This window comes from Thunnus albacares, chromosome 11, assembly GCF_914725855.1.
Source record: "Thunnus albacares chromosome 11, fThuAlb1.1, whole genome shotgun sequence".
Classification (NCBI taxonomy): Eukaryota; Metazoa; Chordata; class Actinopteri; order Scombriformes; family Scombridae; genus Thunnus; species Thunnus albacares.
Genome location: NC_058116.1, coordinates 20,274,164 through 20,293,913, shown reverse-complemented (window position 1 = coordinate 20,293,913; position 19,750 = coordinate 20,274,164). Strand labels below are relative to the sequence as shown.

General features: G+C 41.1%; 1 protein-coding gene across 7 annotated transcripts in view; it reads right to left on the bottom strand.

Annotated features, from left to right (window-relative positions):
• The window catches only part of epha3 (eph receptor A3), a 102,964-nt gene that overhangs the window by 70,164 nt on the left and 13,050 nt on the right, over positions 1–19,750 (bottom strand). For 5 of the 7 annotated variants that reach the window (XM_044365450.1, XM_044365447.1, XM_044365448.1 and 2 more), the window contains exon 3: positions 13,863–14,523. In XM_044365450.1, coding sequence (XP_044221385.1) covers positions 13,863–14,523 — 661 coding nt within the window. Of the gene's footprint in view, positions 1–2,789; positions 4,087–13,862; positions 14,524–17,148; positions 17,178–19,750 lie in introns of those variants that run through there. The other 2 variants (XM_044365451.1, XM_044365453.1) reach the window with 2 other exon arrangements.

The following is a 19,750-nucleotide window of genomic DNA, read 5'->3' as shown; positions in this document are numbered from 1 at the left end:
TATGTTGACTCAACATGTATTGAATCAAGGGAGGTATAAATATAACTATCATTCAAAAGCACACTCTTCAGATTTTAAAGGGGACATATCATGCACATTTCCAAGTCTATATATATTTATTCTGGAGCTCTACTAGAATATCTGTGGATGATTAACTGTTCAAATAACTCCTTATTTATGTTATACGGGCCCTTTATGCGGCCCTTCAATTTTAGCTCCTGTCTCTTTACGGCCCATTACTCTATTCTGATTGGTTAGCTTTCGGAAATTGTGTCTCGGTTGACGTCCGGCAGTTTGGGAGGCTACGTAAACAAACGGTAGCAGTAGGATTTCACTCGAAATGGAAATTCTCAAATACATCCCTACGAGTTCAAGCCAGATTCCGATCCAAAATATACGAGAGGACAACGTGAACAGCTTGTAAAACGAAATTAGCAACAACTTAGAAACAAAGGCTACAGAATGGGCAGCCATTTGTGGGCATGCCCGATCAACCTGATGTCATCATGAGGAAGTAGTAGCAATAACCTTGGCTTTTGACCTTCATGGAGCATTTTTAAATACATTTACCTCAAGTTTTGGAACTCTGATTATGTTTAACATAGACATCTGACATCAGAACAAGTACCTTGGGAAAGCAAAATGCAAAGAAGCGACAAGTTCTAAAACATTCCTCAGTTATGGTGCTGAATAACAGCCAGAAAGGCCTTTTTGCAGAACATTATGATGTCACAGCAAAGTTGACCTTTTCATCAGTTCACTTCATCATTTTATCCTATTAGACATTTGTCATAATTAACGTCTGAATTCTTGAGTTATGGCCTAAAACTTGTTTTGTGAGATCACAACGTTTGTGCCAAATGAGAGAGACATACCCTCGAGGGGTTCTTGATATCGGAGTCATGAGAATGAGACGGATGGACATACAGATGGACGGACAAACCGAAAACATAAGGCTGCCCGCCACGGCTGTCGCTGACGTGGAGGCATAATAACGGAAAATCATTAAAAGTATGAATTCATACACATACAGTCAATATAGTGCTTCATTTAGATGCTGGAAATTGGTAATTGGAGATTAAAACTTGTGTGTTGAGTAAGAATTGTTCTTATCTAGATTGCTTGAAATGGTCAATGAAGAGGGCACACAAAAATACACACACACACACACACACATACACACAAACATAGACACAGCTGCAGGCCTTTAAGATTGTCCGGCGTTGCACTCTCCATGCTTGGCTGCTCTGGGCATGCTCTGTTGTGTTTGGCATTCAGAGTGCAGGGACAGCTAAAGGCCTGATCACTGAGGCCTGACCGCCTTTAATCAGCACACACACACACACACACACACACTCAAACGCACTCATATGCATACGCAGCAGTATAGTATACAGTATATGTCACACGCAAATGAACTACTCCACTTCCACAGTTGCACACATTGAGACACGTACACTTAAACACTAGAGGGCATGTTATTCCACCTGACACCGTTTCTAAGTCAACCACCATGGCTGAAGGTAAAATGTCATCACTCTGCCTCTTGCCAGTGGATAGAGAGTATGCAATAAGTGCAGAGACCTTTTCTTTTATCTCCATCAGCTGTGGGAGTAGGAAGAGTCAGGGATGCATGGACTCTATGGATCATTTCAGAAAGACAGGACTGTCTGGGACCAGTGACTCTTCAGTGGGGGCACAAGCTGAGAAATGAGTTCTCTTGAGATGGTATACTTTATTTTGGGTGTTCATGCAAGGGAAGTGTGTGTGTGTGTGTGTTCTAACAATGAGTGAATGGAGTCGATTTACATCGGATTATGCAATTTCTTTGCAGCTAAAGATGGCCATAAGGCAAAGCAAAATGAGTGTTTTTATTCTCAGCATGTCTAGTGGCTCCATGCCAGCAGAGAGAGATTAAGTCTCTTCAGCTCTCCCTTTTCTTCCTTTGAGATGTTGTTGCCCCAGCATGTCCTGGATCTGCCCTGGGTCAGTCATCTGTCAGCTATGCCCTGTGCCCTTGAGATCTTAACCAGGTGTAAACCTTCTCAACTTCTCAATGAAACTCCAAAACTCATTGAGCTCCTGAGCACATTACTGAGAGTGAAGCATGTAACCGTACAGAGAAAGGTTGCGTACTTGAACTGCTTCTCTCCGCTGTGTCATTTTTTCATCTATTATGGCTTTGTGCCTCCACTTTGTTTTTATCATGATAGCCCAATATAGTCGCAGCCAGCGGCCAACTGGTTCCCATCATCCAAACATTCATAAACTCCGGGAAGCAGATGCTGTCCCTTCACCAGAGTGGAAAAGTCCACCTCATTCAATTGAACTGCAAAGTCTAGGGGCCAGATGCATAAAGGATGCATACACACAAATACCCATGCATACACCATCTCCTGCACATGAACCGGTATTTATAAATATATAAATATATAAATATGAATGTTCGGTGAGATCGTGCGCACCTCTCGCATTCTTTAGAGCAGCCGTATACATGTTTTTCTAGAGCGATCTGAGGTTGATGTGATGAGGTGGAGATGAAATATAAGCTGAGAGATGGAATCTTTTAGTAAAACATTGTTTGTGTTGGTTGATAACCAGCTACACTGATTGGATGATTTCTTTTTCTTTTTTTTTCGTAGTGTTTACACAAAGATTTGTAAAATGCTGATAAAAGGCACATTTACTAAGGTAACGATGATACATTACGTTTGTGTGATGAATTTTATCATTCTTTTAATTTACACAAGAGTCAACATTTTATTCTGCTGTTAATATTCTATTTATTTTATCCTTAGTTGTGAAATAACTTCTAAAGATATGAGCACTACAAACTAACCATTGATTACATTTCTGAGATATCACCACCAACGATGGTTTACAGGTCCATGATGTGATGAATTAATTACATGGATGGTATAAAGAACCACACAGCCGTGTGTAATGGTCGTGCGTAGTGACAGCTGTTCTGGCTGTTGGAGAACCTCGCTGGCGCAACACAATCAGTGAAACAGCACTTCTTCTTCTCCATTTGCTTAATTGACAGGTGTACAGACTGGTGGAGCAGGCAGCGTATTAATATGAAAACGGCAGGTTAATTACATGTCTTCATCCATTTATGGCTAATTGTGGGAGTGGAAATAAGGCTCATGCACATGCAAGCAGTTCCTCTTGCTGAGATGTATAAAACAGAACCATGCATAGCACAGATTCATAAATCTGACAAAAAGAATGCATATGCGTTTTATGCATGTGGCCCCAGGTCTTTACTATTTGATGATATAATATTCAATAAATATCACAAATGGAAGGGCACTATGTATATATTTGCCAGTGTGACTCCCACCATAAACAAACTTGATTTAATGCCAACTTCTAGCTTTCGCTGTAAATATTAGAACAGCCGTGTTATCCCATACTGCCAGAGCATCTCTTACAGAATACCTCAGGAAGCTCAGTTGCAGTGTGCATGAAAAGAAATTTGACAACCTTAGGACCTTTAACTGGACCTGAAGAGTCAAGTGAAACCTTTTCATTTTTTTCCTGGTAGGATTTATAAAACTTGCCCCTGACCAGATTCCTTTGATCCACTTCAGCCTGCTCAGGGTCAAAAGCAGAGAAAAACTCTTGAAGGCAGCCAGTCAATCCCAAGGCTGTGCCCCGGCCAAACATACAGCGTTTTCACTGGAAAGTGATGTCTTTATGGACAAATACAAACAGGAGAACATTTGAATGCATTGAAAAAAATGACTGGTGGATGAAGGATTGGTTTGACAGACATACTGTAAATGCACTGAATATGAAGTACATTTTAATTTCAGTGTGCACACGCACATGTGTGTGTGTGTGTGTGTCAGTGAAAAGCAGTTTCCGCAGTGGTAAGCACCTTGTCTTCTTTTTCTCACCTCTGCTGACTTCTAGTCCACTAATGACCTGTATATATTGACAGACATGTCTCTTACAGTTATGTACTGCACTCATTCTATCTCTCTCTCTTTCTCTCATGCACACACACAGATGTGTATACACCATGCAGTATATGAGGATATATCCCAGAGGAGCTCTGAAGCCTCGCTTCCTGCAGACCTGATTAAGATGGAAGACACAAACAATAAAAAAAACCAAGGTTACCATAACAAGGTCAGCAGCACACAAGCAGACACAGGTACAAAAAAAATAAATACAAAAAACCCAAAGCAGCTAAGGGTAAACCAAGGAGTCAAATTTTGTACTCTGCCTTTTTTGTTCAAAGTTCCTGAAGATTGAACCATAAATGTACATAGTGATGCAAAGATTTCTATAAATACTGATTTGCAGTGAAAATACATTAAACCCACAGTTACTGTACGTATGTTCACAGGTCAGCAAGGCCTTGGCCACACAAATGGAATAAATAAATGAGAGCGACAAAGCAAATTGCAGTGTCTTAGTATCACAACATTGATAATTGAAAAATAACTAAGTAAAACATAACAGTAGATAGTAGTTGGTGTGGGACAATGTTAGTGGCATAGAGAGGAAGTAATACTACAAAAGTGCTGTATGTCATTTGTAGTGACTGTGAGTTATTGAAACAAAAATGACTCCCTGACTTGATTGTACTGTATTCATATTTGTCACATAGTTTACTGTTAGAGCAAAATGTTAATGTTTTCAATGGAAACTCTTTTATTCCACACTAGAACACTTTGTGTAACGGGGCACAGCAAGAGGCTGCTGCAGAAAAAGTTAAGTTGATCAGAAATGTTCAAAAATGGTGATGGTGAGATTTCTGTAATTTTAAATATGGTAACAGGCTAACATCAATGCAGAATTATCAGTAGATTTCCATGCCGTGCCATACTCTCAGAAGCCTTAAAACAGACATTTCTGTCTTTGTTTTGCTGTCATTAAAGACTGCAGTGAAACGGAAAGGTTGTCATGCTGACATCTGTGATATAGCATCACTGTGAGATCAGACAGCTGCTGGAAGACAGACATTTATGTTTTTTCAAATGAAATGACACTGAGAGGCCTCTATTCACTGATCGCATCGCAGCTGTACAACAAGATGATGCTTCTGACAACTTGCAATACATGCCTACAGGACCTGTTTAGATAAGCAAGACACTTGACAGGCGCCATGTGGTCCCTATATGTGTCTGAGGTCGCAGCTGAGGTCACCACCGCATCTTCAGCACCAAGGACAGCAGACATCACACATGATAGCTTTACAGTAATAGGTCTATTTTATTCATGAGCTAAATAAGGAGACATTAAGTGTCTATCGCTTATAGTAAAAGTCGTTTTATGTTTCAGAGTAGCAGTAGTATTATAATTAGGCTCATTGATAGGCTGTGGCTGTATTCTATATGGCCATTTAATTTGCCTTTTGTGCAACCATTTGAACTCCATCCCCCACTGAAGGTGGACAGATGGATCCGATTAATTCACATGATCAAAGACAGAGAGTTGCAAGGTGAGACACTGATAATAGTAATAGAGTGTAGTAATACAAAATGAGAAGAAAATGTCTTAAATTCAAATGAGCTGCAGATTGTGCTATAAGTCCATATTAGTCATTTCCTGCACATGGCTTCTTTCCAATACATTATCCAACTGGACTTTGCAATTTTTGTTTTTTTTTTTCATTACATTTTCCTGTTATTTTATGCAAAACAGTGCCCTAGTGATGACTTAAATAACTAAGGTAACAATGACAAAGAAAAGAAAAGCATTTAAATGTCACTGATAATTGTTTTATCTTGTGACCTGTTTGTCTTCAAGTTGTGGTGGAAAATCTTTTTATCAGCCAACTTCCTGGAATGTTTGAAAGCAATACACAGCGGTGATGATTAGTGGAGCAGTGCAGCACATAAAAAAAAAAAAGAAAAAAAAAAAAAAACATGACATGTCATTCTCTGTGGATGTTTAATTGATAGCACTAACACCACAAATTACAAAACAGGCATTCTGTGCCAGAGAGTTTTCAGCAGGGGTCTATAACCCAGTGACAGCTCACTCTCTTTCTCTCATGCCTTCGCCTCCCCCTCCTCTCCTCCCTCTTCCTACTCCTTCCCCGGCTCGTTCCCTCTCATCTATCAGAGGTGATGGAGTGACTTTCCTGTGCAACTCCCAAATTTCCCCTCCCCTGCTACATTACATGTGTATCCAAACCACCACTGTGTCTGTCAAACAGGACGTTTCCCCACTGTGTCCGTCTCTCTGTTCTTGTCTACCCACTGACACGCACTCACACGCACATACACGCAAAAGCGATGTCAGCAAGAGTCCCACAGTGATCATCCCTCAGTGTTAAGCCGTACTTGTCGGTTGCATATGTGGACTGTATGGAAGCACACACACTCATATATAAATTAAATATGTTTAGTTTTTTTTTTTTTTACTGTGCTCACACAAGCTGCATGTTCACCATATCCCTTTGTACTATACACACACACACACACACACACACACACACACACACACACACATACAGTATTCTCATACACACACACACACACACACACACACAAAGACTGACCACTGTGAAGTGATCCTGTCAACTGGTAGGGGCCTCTCCAACAAATAAACACCCTATCTATCTATCCCTCCATTTCTGTTTTAGGGCCTGGTTGTGTGTGTGTGTGTGTGTGTGTGTGTGTGTGTGTGTGTGTGAGTCTGTGTGCATTTGGATGTATTTGTCTCTGTGTGTGTTAAGTTGAATTCCTGAGCCTGTGGTTACCAACAGCTTTGAAGTCCCAACAGCACCAGGGCCCCAGGGTGGCAGGCTTACCCGCCACCCCCAGCCTGCAGTTGAAGGCCCATAAAGAGAAAAGCAAACAGGCAATAATACCCCGAATGAACAAACCTTTGCTGCATCCTTGGCTACAGCCTCCTCCTTGGCCCTTCATGCCAGACACACATGCACACTCATACACACGAGCAGCGCTGCGTTGGTATATTGTATGAGTGCAAGCGGAGATCAAGAAGTAGACTGAGAGGGAGGGACTGAGACACAAACAGACATATGCTCATGAAATCTTTTAGTCTGCATGTAGGGCAATGAGCATATGAATGCATGCTCTCTTTCTCTCTCTCTCTCTCCCTCTCTCTCTCTCTCACACACACATAAGTATGTATATAGACCATACAGTATGTGAGCAAATACACAATTATTGCTGAGTTGCCTTGCTTAGTGAGTTATTTCTGCCTTTGGACAACAGTGGAATGGTCTCTAATTAACTCTATGCTCATCATCTCTCCTCTCTCCCTCTCCCTCCCTCTATCTCACTTTCTCACTCTCCCTTCCTCTCTTCACCTCCCTCCAGTCAGATTTCCCTCCCGGCTGCTGCGGAGTGAAGTGGGAGTCAGTATGATTGCTGCAGGCTTCTCAGCATGCTTTAATTAGCTCCTTTTTTCTTTTTGTTTTAAAAAAATCAAGGTTATGGAAGATCCTCAAAAAGTCAAATTGTACTGGAGGGGTACAAAATTTTGGGCACTTGTAGAGACACACTGTTAACATCACTACTGCATGTACAACTTTGTGTATAGATGTATATGCATGGATTTCCTTTCACACATATGAAAAGATGAGGTGAATGTCAAAGGTGTAGAGGTGTAAATTCCCAAAAAGATGCTGCTTTCTCTACTTTCTCTGGAGAGAGTGCTCACTTGCTACTGTTTGGGAGAGAGCTTGGGTTTACTCATTTTGATTTGCGTAAGTGTTGTAGCAAGTTGGAATGGGTCACTGATTTCAGCTGTAAAAAAAAAAAAAAGTGTATTTTCACATTTAGCTAATTTAGTAAAATTCACTGTTAACATCATGATTCAAGACCTTTCTAACTGGAGCACTCAATCCAGGCTTTGTCCTTTCTTCCAGCCTCTCCTTTCTTTTTCAGATTCCAAAATGGCTAAATTCCAGGCAGCACACAGCCAAAAGGCTGCAGCAGAGAAAGCTTCCACACTAAGCTAAAGTGACAAGAGAGGAGGAGACTGATGCAATGGAACACTAGTGTTAGAACAGAGCCATGTACAGTATAACACTTCATTCACCCAAACAAACACGTACACACACACACAAAGGACAGCGAGAACTGATGTGAATGCCTAGATTGGCTTTGAAAATGTGTGTGGCGGATGTATATGAGTAACACCCGTTCTTGAACACAAAGTGTGGAGGTGCCCTTCAACGAGGAAATGAATGCCCCGCAGTAACAGGCTATTGTTGTACTGTGTGAGACTGTGTAGCTCCGGTTGTGTACGTGTGCGACTATGATGTGTAGCCGGGTGCTGCTGGAAAAAGGGAAAAAATGGCTCAGTTGACTGTGAACGGGATAAATAAAGGTTACAACACACATACGCACACATGCAATCACATATTAGTGACAAAAAGAAAAAAAAAGCAGTGATGTATATTAGCCTGTTGCTGGACTAGAAATTCTGTCATAGCAATTTAGAGGGGATGTGGTGGTGAGTGTGTGTTTGTGTGTGTGCGTTTTGATGTGGTTGTGTGTGTGTGTTGAACTGACATGTTCTTGTGGAGAGCTGGGCAGTTATATAATGGCCAACACAAACAAACAGAGTCCTTCCAAGGGACCAGAGGAGAGCCAATAGCTCCATGAATTCACAGCACTCAGCCTCAACAGTCTGGCAGAAAAATATATACAAAAACACAGAACAAAAAACAATATGGGTGATGAGAAAAATAAGAACGAACTGTAGAACGAATACAGCGACAGCATGGCTGAAACTCTTCTGCTTCGCTTACGGTAATTGACCAGAAAGAGCGTTTGAAATAAAACCGAAATGTTTAACGTCGAGGTTGATGATTTTCAGTATTTTAATCGTGTGATAAGTTATATCTACGGTTTTATTCTCCTCAGGCCATGCACTGTATAACTAATACAGAAGGTCAAGCTAAAAACAGCACTGGAACAATTTTTGTTGCATGCATTAAGGGATTTCTGATCCCTAGGGGGCAGAGAGACTCCAAAAGAAACTCAGAAAGAAAAACACATCTAGCAGAAACAGAGCAGAACTTGCATCCTATTGGAGTGTGTATGTATGTATATGCATATGAGTATGTGTTGTTTTTCTTTTGGCAAACTAAGTGCTAAAGTTTCTACACTGGCGATGTTGGTTCTCCACCACAGAGACCAGCAAACCCATACAAACAACTTGAAATGTGTATGGATACTGTGTGAGAATGGCCGTGCTAATATCTAAAATATTGCGGAATAGAGTTTTGCTTAGAATTAAATAGTTAAATAGACGCCGTATCATTTCAGAAAGCAAAACTTCGGTATTTCATCGGTCAAGTTGATGTAAACTTTGTGTTACAAAAGCCAATGAAATATGTGTAATGCGGATCTGGCATGTCTGCTTGAAAGCTAAAGCCTGTCTTTGCATGAAGGCAGCAGCTAAATCATTTTAGTGAGAGAGTGGAGAGTAATATAAAACATTCGACATGAGATGGACAGAGGGCTTTGAACCGGCAGCCAAGACCATCAGCCACTGGGGTGAAAGGAGAGCGGGGGAAGAAGCAGAGGAAGTAAACAAGGAGAAAAAAGGCACTGTTATTTGGGAAAAGATCACTGCAGTCATCAAATACAAATAAATTTAAAACATCAAAATGATCTATTAGAAATAAGTAGAATTCTTGTTTACTTTATAGTGCCTTAAAACTTAACAAATTAACTTTTATTCTCTTTCTAATAAAGTACTTTTTTTTCTTTTCTTCTACCTATAATAAGTAATCTGAGCAAGACCAAAAACTCGGGCAGTATGTGTGTCCCTGTGTGTGTGGATTTACTGTATGTGTAATTGTAATAAGCATTATGGTGCTAGCAAGTATAAGGATTGTGTGTCTTGATAAATCCAGCAAGAATGTAAACCTGGGTCTCCCCTTAACGTACAACAGAACAGCTGCTTGCATTTGCAACACGCACGTACGCACGCACGTTACACACACACATACGCACAAACTCTACAGACAGACATCCGTTCGCTGTTTCAGGATCAAATTAGGGTTGCAGGAATTTCACACTGATGGTAGATAGGAGTTAGTTCACCTGCTCCAGTCTGTTCTAATGACAGATGAAAGACCGACTTAGCTAGATTAGATCCAGCCTCGCATTCTCCGTAGAAAGCCTTAAGTCTGTTCACAAAACATACAGTAATCCAGATGATGACTGACATGTCCATTCAAATCATACAGTATGAAAACTCACAGTTTCACCCTGACACAAGATCCAATGACATCTCCTGCTGTAATATAGATGATGAAATATCAAAATACATTCACAGTAATAGTCTGAATCCTGTGAAACATGTAATGACACATATGCAGCCATCAGCCACACACACACACACCCAAACCCAAACGTCCACACACGTCCACACACACTCTCATAACTGCAGCTCATGCGTGGTGTCCCATTTCCACAGCCAGACAGAATTCATGTGTTCTTTTGAAGGCGCCACTGAAAAAACATCCTTGCTTTCACAAACATTTCTGGCTTTACACACACACACACACACACACACACACACACACACACACACACACACACACACACACACACACAGCTCAGCAAGATAATGACAGTCTAATACCGGAGTGTACTCTATTAGAGCCATTGAACACACTTTGGAGACTGTATAAACAAAGACAACTGCTCTCGTATTGTCTCTCTCTCTCTCTCCTCCTCCTCGGATAGAGACTTAGGTAAATGGAAGATGCTGCATTGAAGCGTCCTGTCAAAGAAAACAAAGCATGAAATATTCAGTGAAGGTGCTCCATCCACTTGACTCAGAGCGAACAGTCAAAGCCAACAGCACTCAACCCAAACACCTCGCTCGCCACGCTCTTAAATCTACTGCTTAACCGCCGCTACCTGACAGCATGTTATGTTTAATTACTTGATTATTCGTTTGTGATCTTTGCTGAACTTCAATCAGTTTGTGTATTTTGGTGAAGTCCTTGAAGAGGTTTTGAACACAACAATATTATATCGATATACAATCTTTTTATAGAAGGAAAAGTCAAACACAACCAAACTCCTGCGTGGAGTTTTGGAGCCCAATATGTGTCTGTTTGCAGGTCTGTGACTTGTAAATACATGGTTTAGACATCTGTTTCTATGTGTTTTAGCTGGCTGTAGCGCTGTAAATATGTTTTCAGCATCCCTGCTATCTGTCTGTACGGTGACCTAACCTCGTGCACTCATCTATCTGTTAACACAGAGGGGCCTGGAGAGCGAGCTGCGCGCTGGGGCCCCTGATGGCTGCATGCAGGGGGTTGTGGGGGCCTGTTGGTGCAGCTGTCCCACTCCAGAGTAACATAAGACCTTATTAGAGTCCATTAGACCTCTCTGAAACTAATAAGAGATTGTCAAATACATCCAAACATTCACACAATTCACAGAGACAGGACGTGAAAGGAGGGGTGGCTGGGTTGCGGGTGGGGTGGGGGTAGGGGTGGTGAGGGGGGTGGGGAGCATTTGTCTACAAAATGTTCCATTGTTGTATCTTCAACTTTAAGGCGACATTTCAAGTTTCCACAAATTGTATTAATCTATTGTTTAAAATATTTCCCGTAAATAATCTGAAATGACATCATGGGACACGTCCCTTTTAGAACTATTCTAATGAATAACTTCAGGGGGTTTTAGGTATTAACAAAAGGTTCAGAGGCAGATAACACTGACTGATCAATGTCTGCATATCAGTAACTATATCATATTAATATCAATAACTCTTTTTTTATTTGCCGTTTTTTGTTTGTTTTGATGAAAGCGATAGAAAACCCCCCATTTAACTTCTTCTTCAGTGTGTTTACATTTTGTAGATACAAGGTTTCCATCTGACAGCTGCAGCAAAGTTTCTCCTTGCATCTGGATGACGAGACAGGCTTGCCTGGAGTCCGCTGCCCCAGAAAAAGAGCTTCCCTTGGCCCTGACAGCAGGGGCATGACCTGGTAGACTGCCTTTGATCTTTAATTAACACTGGGCACGGCTCTGGAGAGGAGTGAGCTGATGAACATGGGAGCATTTGGGACCAGCTACAATAACTAGGATAAGAGAGCTAGACAGAGCTAGACTTCTTTTTTTTTTTTTTCCAAACTTCCAACACTATTTTAACTTTAAAGTCACTGTGGTGCAGCCGCAGTGCAGAGGTGGCTGCTCTCAAATAGATGCTGCGTCTGGCTTCTTAAGCAGAGTGAAGAGCTCTCTGAAACTAAGAAAAGAGGAACACTGTCTGCCGCTGCCAGCAGTTTTCTGTCTGATGAAGACAAATAAAATATAGAAAAACATAAACCAGCGGAACCTGAAGTAAGTGAGTATTTATACCACGTCTATTGTTAGTTTATGTAACACACCATATGCATTGCAGTATTTAAATATAAAATTCCCTTTTACATTTAAATGTATTAGAAGCAACACTTTCTACCGATGCAAAACATGATGGAGCTGCTGCACTGGACAAGCTGCTAACTCAAAATAATCTTGCTGCGGAGAAACACTGACAAAGTGCTGCAACTGTAACTGATGAAAACTGTTAGACCAGCCGCAGGAGCCACATACTGGAAACTTAATTTTGCACAAGTGGTTTAGCCTAGTTATTTTATATCTTTATGCATATGTGCAACCCTCTATAAAGAAAATGCTTTCCTACACCTGAAAAAAAAAAAAGCATATTACACTCTGAATTTTAAACAGACTGAGATGCTGTCTCATGTGCTAAGATGAAAGGCCCATTATGCCGTTTAACCTTTGAACCCACTGGCTGCTTGATCCCAAAGGGGATATAAAAGTTGCCATAGGGGCGTCCTTTACTTAATCTTTTTTGACAAAGTAGTTTAGCTCAAATGAATTGAAAACATGAAGAGGAACAACAGACAATTACATTCAATAAACAAGTTGTCTAGAAAACAGCTGCATCTGCTGTTAAAATCCTCAGGTAAGGAATGTTTTGCATGAGCGCTATGTTATTCCATAAATATAACAAAAATCAGTAGCACCGGGAGCCAAACCATCATTCAGTGACTCCAATAACTGTATCATTTTGATTCGCTCCAACAACCAACTGGCAACAGCTCACATCAGTCCTCAGCGAAACATGTGTGATGATGATGATGATGTAGGAAACAGAAAGAAAGTCAACCGTCAGACAGCTGGGATTATATTTTTTTAACTTTAACCAGCACCTCAAAGGCGACAACATATTTTGAGGGTGAGATCGAGTATCTCCAGACTCGAATGTCTGCCCACTCATGACTCCACCGACACCCACAACCATCACCGCAGCTATTTCATTATTCACCATCCACTCCAGCCCTCTCCTTTCTTCTGCGTTATCAGTCCCATCTTTGCTACCTTGGTTCAGATCTTCCCAAAGCTAATGATGTGACACAGAGCAGCTTACTATTGAACTACTGCGCGCTGCACTCTATAGCTCAAAGACCTGTATAACGCAACACACACATACATGGAAATGTATAGGTACAATTACTGACTTATCCACCAACACTTTGGGTTTCTTGGGTTCTTTTGAAGGCATTACACACACACACACACACTAACACATACATGTATACACAAAGGTTGGGCATTTCACATTAAAGGTTCTGGGCTGACAGATATGAAGTGTAAGAGTCTTCACATCAAACAGCACTTTTGCAGCCCTGGTAAACACCGTATTATGTCACTGACAGCATTTCAAACAAGGACAAAAACAAAACATTTAATTTTTCAGCCTGTTGTTGATGCAAAAGGAAAATGAGACATTACATAAGAAGAAGGGTAGATGACAGACAAATTGAAAGGATGACAGAACTACTGAGAAATAAAAATGCATGATTGAAAGAAGATCTGTCTTACTTTGGCAGGTGTTGCTCCTCTCCTCGTACCCCGGGTTACATAGACACTTCCCAATAGGCACAAGCCACTCCCCCTCTGTGCTGCAGTACATTCGTGGAGGCTCCTCCTCTTTGGAGTGATTGACGCATGAGCCTTTGACCTCCACCAGTGACTGGGAGTCCATTGGCACCGTATCAGGGAAGGATGCCAGATTCCTCACTGTTTGTGGGCACTTCTTAAAGTAAACCCTCACTGAAACTAAAGCTACGCAGGCGCCCACATCCTGGAACGCCAGGTAGAAGCCCTTCTTGGTCATGGGGCCCACTTCACGCACCTCAGTGTTGAGCTTGAGGATGCGATCGCCAAGGTCCATTTGGGTGAAACTCTCATCAGCGGCGATGGTGTCGATCTTGGAGAACTGGTGCTCCCTGAAGTGACTGCCCTGGTCATCGTCTGTCTCCAGGTAGAGGAGGTTGAAGGTCTCCTTGCAGGTGCCCAGGACCAACGGGATGGAGTTGCAGTCCCTCAGGGTGAACTTCAGCTCCACATAGATCTTCTGGGCTGACTGGCGAGGGATCCAGTTGGTGCGAAGCCAGTTGTTCTGGCTGTACTCCATCACATTGCAGACCTGGAAAGTCCTGATGGGAGTGTAGTGCTCATCCACCCCACTGATCTCCTCCCACTGAAAAAAAAAATAAGATGGAGAGAAGGAGGAGTGGAGGAGAGAAACAGAGAGAGAGACGAGTAGGAGCAACAGACAAGGGAGGCAGAGAAGCATAAACAGGAGAGAAAAAAAAGAGGGTAGATTAAAGAGAAAGGAGAGAAAAGGGGAGGAAGGCAAAGGAAGGGATGATGGGAGTAACAGACAGAGTTGTAAAGAGGAAGAAAGTGACGGAAAAGACGAAGGGAAAAAAAATGTTAAGAAACGAGAACAAAAAATAAGGGAGGCGGAGAATGAAGGGGTGGAAGAAAATAAGCATTTTGAGGGAAAAAAAAGACAAGCAAAGAGAGAGCAAAGTTTAAGAGGGAGGAAAAGGAAAGGGGAGGGTTGGAGTCAGAGAAGGAGGAATAAGAGGAAAGTAGGGGAGGATAGCAGAGAGAAAAATAAAGTTATCTCCACCCTGTAAGCAGTTATGAATGAATTATTCAAATTCAGATACACTTGCTGAATACTAAACATCGAATAAACACTTAAGGGTGAAAAATCACACTATCAGATCTCTTGTAAATTCCTCAAATTAATTAAAAGCAAACTTGCTGCCTTAGCCAAATTTTCTAGATTAGCGCACTGTGAAAATATCTCAGAGAAAAACCATGAAGTGATTTCCCATCTCAGTTGTACTAAATGTGTGTGAAGCTACTAAATTGCTGTTAAATATTAACAAAATCTTATAGTGTTTTTTTTTTTTTTTTTTTTTTTCCCACCCTTATACTAACGCGTTAGGACTTCAAGCTGCAGTCTTGGTTATCTGCATCACAGTACGATTGCTACGAAAGGAAACGTGCTGAATCCACTATGAAACAAAAAGCAGCTACGAAGTATAGACAGATGTGAGTGTATACCAGGAACGTCCGTGTCTATCTTACATTTTCCCTCCACTGGGAGAAAGCAATGAGAGAGGAGAGGAGAAAAGAAAGCAGGGTCATTCCTTTTGAATTCAACACAGCGGGAAGACTCATTGATCATGTGCTTTGGCTTCGCTGTTCAGGCAAATCAACAATGAATCACGGCGATGATGAATGGGCAAACACCTGAAACACTGGACTCATTGTGGGTAAAATGACAGTCATTACAACAAACGGGCCTCAATGGATGCTTTTTCTTTTCTTTTCTTTTTTTTTTTTTTTTTGGTGAAGTTAAGAATGGATGTGTGTCTGAATGAGCAGCGCTTTCGTCAAAGAGGGAGAAAAACACTTTCTTGGTAAGTGGAAACTGAATTATCGCTTCTTTCACACAACCATTAATGGAAACATAAACGCACACATATACATTCGCATAAGACTCATGTGAAGTGTTTAAAGTCCCATAGCAGGCAGACACAGCAGGTGCTTTCAGCCCGAACACAGAAGTTAATAACGAGCTAAGAAAGTCGAGGTTTTCTATTACGCGCTTTTGTGTGCCTGTGTGTGTGTGTGTGTGTGTGTGTGTCTGGGTGTGTGGGTGTAAAGCATATCTGTGAGTGTCTGGTGTTCAAGCAGCTCTCAGGCTTAAGGATGGCCACTTGCTTTTCATCTTACAGTAAAGTTAATGAAACACCCCTGAAAGAGAGAGAGAGGGAGAGGGAGGGGGGAGGAGAATGAAGGAGAAAAAGCTGGAAAAAGTAAAAAAGATAAAGCTAAAAAGCAGAGTGGAAGGAGGAAGGAGGGAGAGATAGAGAGAGGGGGAAAACTGAAGGGGGAAAGGGGGGAGGGGGTATTTCATTGGTGTTTAGTCTCCTCTGTCATGCTTTCCTTAGTATCACCTCATTCATCAGAGTGTAGTCCTCTCGATACGTCTAACAATAACAGGGGAAAGTAGACAGAATTAAGTGGAGCTAAATATAGAGAGGTGAATCTAAACTTCATATTTCACCTCGCTTTAGTCATGCGATGAATAGCTCGACTGAATGATGTGATGACATGCAAAAATATTCGACGACAGACTTTAACACAACAGAAAGTAGAGGGAAGACAAGACCTGCCACTATGATTAGCGATTCTGTTGATATTATGTTTGATAAGCCAATGTACTGACTTGAACTTATTGTAATGATATATTCTTCTCTGGTTCTACTGTTTCTGTCATAGTGAAATAATGTCTTTAAGCCTGGATATAAAGCAGCACAAATGTCTTCTTTTTGGAACATTTTGCATTTAAATTTTTGTGCATATTCAATCTGTCAGTGCTGTTGGTTAAAAATACTCAATGGAAATATTAGCGACCTGCTAAAAGTACTAAAAACATAAGTAGACAGACTCTCATCCTGTCCAGAATAGGGATGTCAGTATCGGGTAATTTTGCTTTTGACAGTCGATAACTAACCGTTTAATTTTTAAGAAAAGTTATGACGCAGCTTTCGTTAGTGAGAGCTAGTAACTTAGGTGGTCAGAGCTAGCTTGACTTTTAGCTCAACCGTCTTCTCCTCCAAGTCTTTTTCAATGCGTTTAGCAGCTCTCGATAGCATAATGTGCTCGTGCTCGAGGTACACAAATATAAATGATAATATGACTATAAGGTGACCCTAATCATAGGACGACCCCTCCTTTTCCAACAGCTGTTTTTGGAAAACTTTTTGAATATAACTTACATCATAGTATAGTTACTCACACACTCTCCTGTCAGGCTCTTGGAAGCGGTCAAAAATTATTTTCTCTGGCAGTTAGCATTTATAAGACTGCCTGTTTGTCTTTTTGAGCTCCTTATCATCTGTCACAGTGGTATTTGGCAACTTGATATATTCCGTTTCTGCAGTAGAGACGTCGAAGACGCTTTGGACTCGTTTTCACTCGTCATGAATTTATTTCTTCCGTGGCAGGAAAACGTTACACGAGCTTTCAGAAACTCCTGCAGGTTAATTTTGACTAACGAAACACTTTTAGTGCTGACTGACTCTAACACACTCACTGTAAACAGACTTTAAGACACTCGCTAGCCTAGCAACATTAATGCTACAAAAAACCCATAATGCAACACTTGATAATTCTTATTTTTCAAAACTGAAAAGTGTGAGATTACAAATCCAAATGTAGTAATTTGTAAAAACATGAAATATTCATTATTATAACTGAAAAATAGAGTTTTTGATTAAATATAAAGAGCACAGAATTGGTTGGCTCTGTGGCTTTGTTTCTATCTCTCTGTGATCTATCATAAGAAAACCTTAAGAGGATGGAACTAATGTAAATGGAGCAGGCTTACATATCCACTCCAGACTGTCCCTCCCCTTTCTCATTGCTTCAAGAGTTTTGATAAAATTATTGTCGTATTTCATTGTGTCACATTTAATATGCCCTTTCCCTGAAAAGTAAGCTACTCCAGCAAAATTGGTTTATGACAAAACAAGTGGCCCGAAGGTGGAGTGCAGAGTGTGTGTATTTGTACTATACTGCCTGTATATACTGAGCAAATGTGTGTTTGTGAATATGAACAATGTTCCACTCACTTTCTTACGTATGAGCATATTGTGTGCTAATGTGTGTATGCATTGTGTTTGTGTATGTATTTTGTGTGTGTTTGTGCATACTAGTTTGTGAGCAGATGTCTGTGTGAGCTGCAGCCTTTATGTCTTATCCATTTATGTACTTTCATGTCTACCCATATGATGCAAACTGTGCTAAATCTAAACCGAGTGAGGGCTCTCTGCTTTTTAGCTGTCTTTGGGAGGGGTCTTAAGTTTGCTGAACACAAACACACACACACACACACACACACACACACACACACACACACACACACACACACACAGTGTTCAAAATTAAACCCAGGTGTGGGTGTGTGCATGTATGTGTGTTAGGTATGCTATATCCTATTCCACAGGAGATGACTTGACTTAAGCAAGTCTCTGCCAAAGTAAATGAGACCTCCGCAACGATGTGAGGATCCCACTCTGGAGGATAAAATCTAATATATGGAGCTACCCTCCTCCCCAACTCCAAACAATACATCATAAGAAGTAACTCCAACAACCTTGAAACACTTCCCTGTGTTAGTCAGCTAAGGCTTGTTTTATCTGTCCTTCACTAGAGGAAGAGGGGGTGAGGACAGACATAAATGATTTCTAGAAACCATAATCCAGCTCCAGATGCAGAAATGCATTACTAATGAGAGAATGACATGCTCTATAGTCCAGTGAAGGTATCAATTGTATGGAACAAAACGGCACAAATGAGTCTCAGCCACTGTTATGAATAAGTAACCAGCCACAAATGCAAGGGGAGAGTTCTAGCATATTCAGAGAATCATAGTTTTAGGCACTTAATTCATGAATCAAGATATAGTCAAGCGTGGCAAGGTAGCGGTGGAACACCCTTGTGACTGCTTGTGTCCAGCACTTGAGGGGGCATGAATCAAATCAAGGTAGGATTAGAAAGAATCGCAAATTATCAGTGATTGCGCAAGTACTATTGGCAATCATTTTAATGATCTCGAAGCTCCTCATTCCTTTTTGAAACTCTCCCACCCAGAGCTTCTCAGAGCCCATCAGCAAAGGCAGCTACCACTGTGAATGTGTAGAGCTGTTTGTATATCGACCAGGTCTAAATAAATAAAGATCTAATGTGAGCCGGCAACCCCCTTGTTTCTCTCCAGGGGGGTGTAACTCCCCTTCCCTTGCCCTCTAATTGATATATAACAACACAAGGACCCTACACCAGTCCTTGTGACCTCTGACCCTGACCCCTGATGGTCACAGCTGGGCCACACTTTGGTGAGATCTTGTCCCTGGTTTCTCTGATCTGTGCTGTAGGTGAAGCAGCTAAAGGGACAGTAAAATGAGAGTGCGGTAACTTGAGCTGCTCAAAACATTACAACTATTGCAACAGGCACGTCTCAGAGTCACCAAGTCAGCACACCACTTCAAAGACACGCAGGTCAATGAGAGTTAATGGACCAGTATATGGACCAGTATAGGGTAACAATGCATTTAGACCAAGACTAGCTGTGTTTTAGGAAACAAGATTGAGAAAGAGCTTCCTCTATTTCAAGGTTAAACAAATAATCAGTGACGGGATTTTACATCTTAATCATACTGGAGTCTATCATGTCACTCTGTCAGAAATTAATTTGGAATAGGCCAAATCTACAGTGTAGCAATAATTATTATCCAGGTTGCATAAATAAAACAAAAAGAAGAGAAGAAGAAGTTTAATTAAATGAATGGCAGTCATATATAATTAAATATTGTTTGAAACAATATTATATAATTCAAATA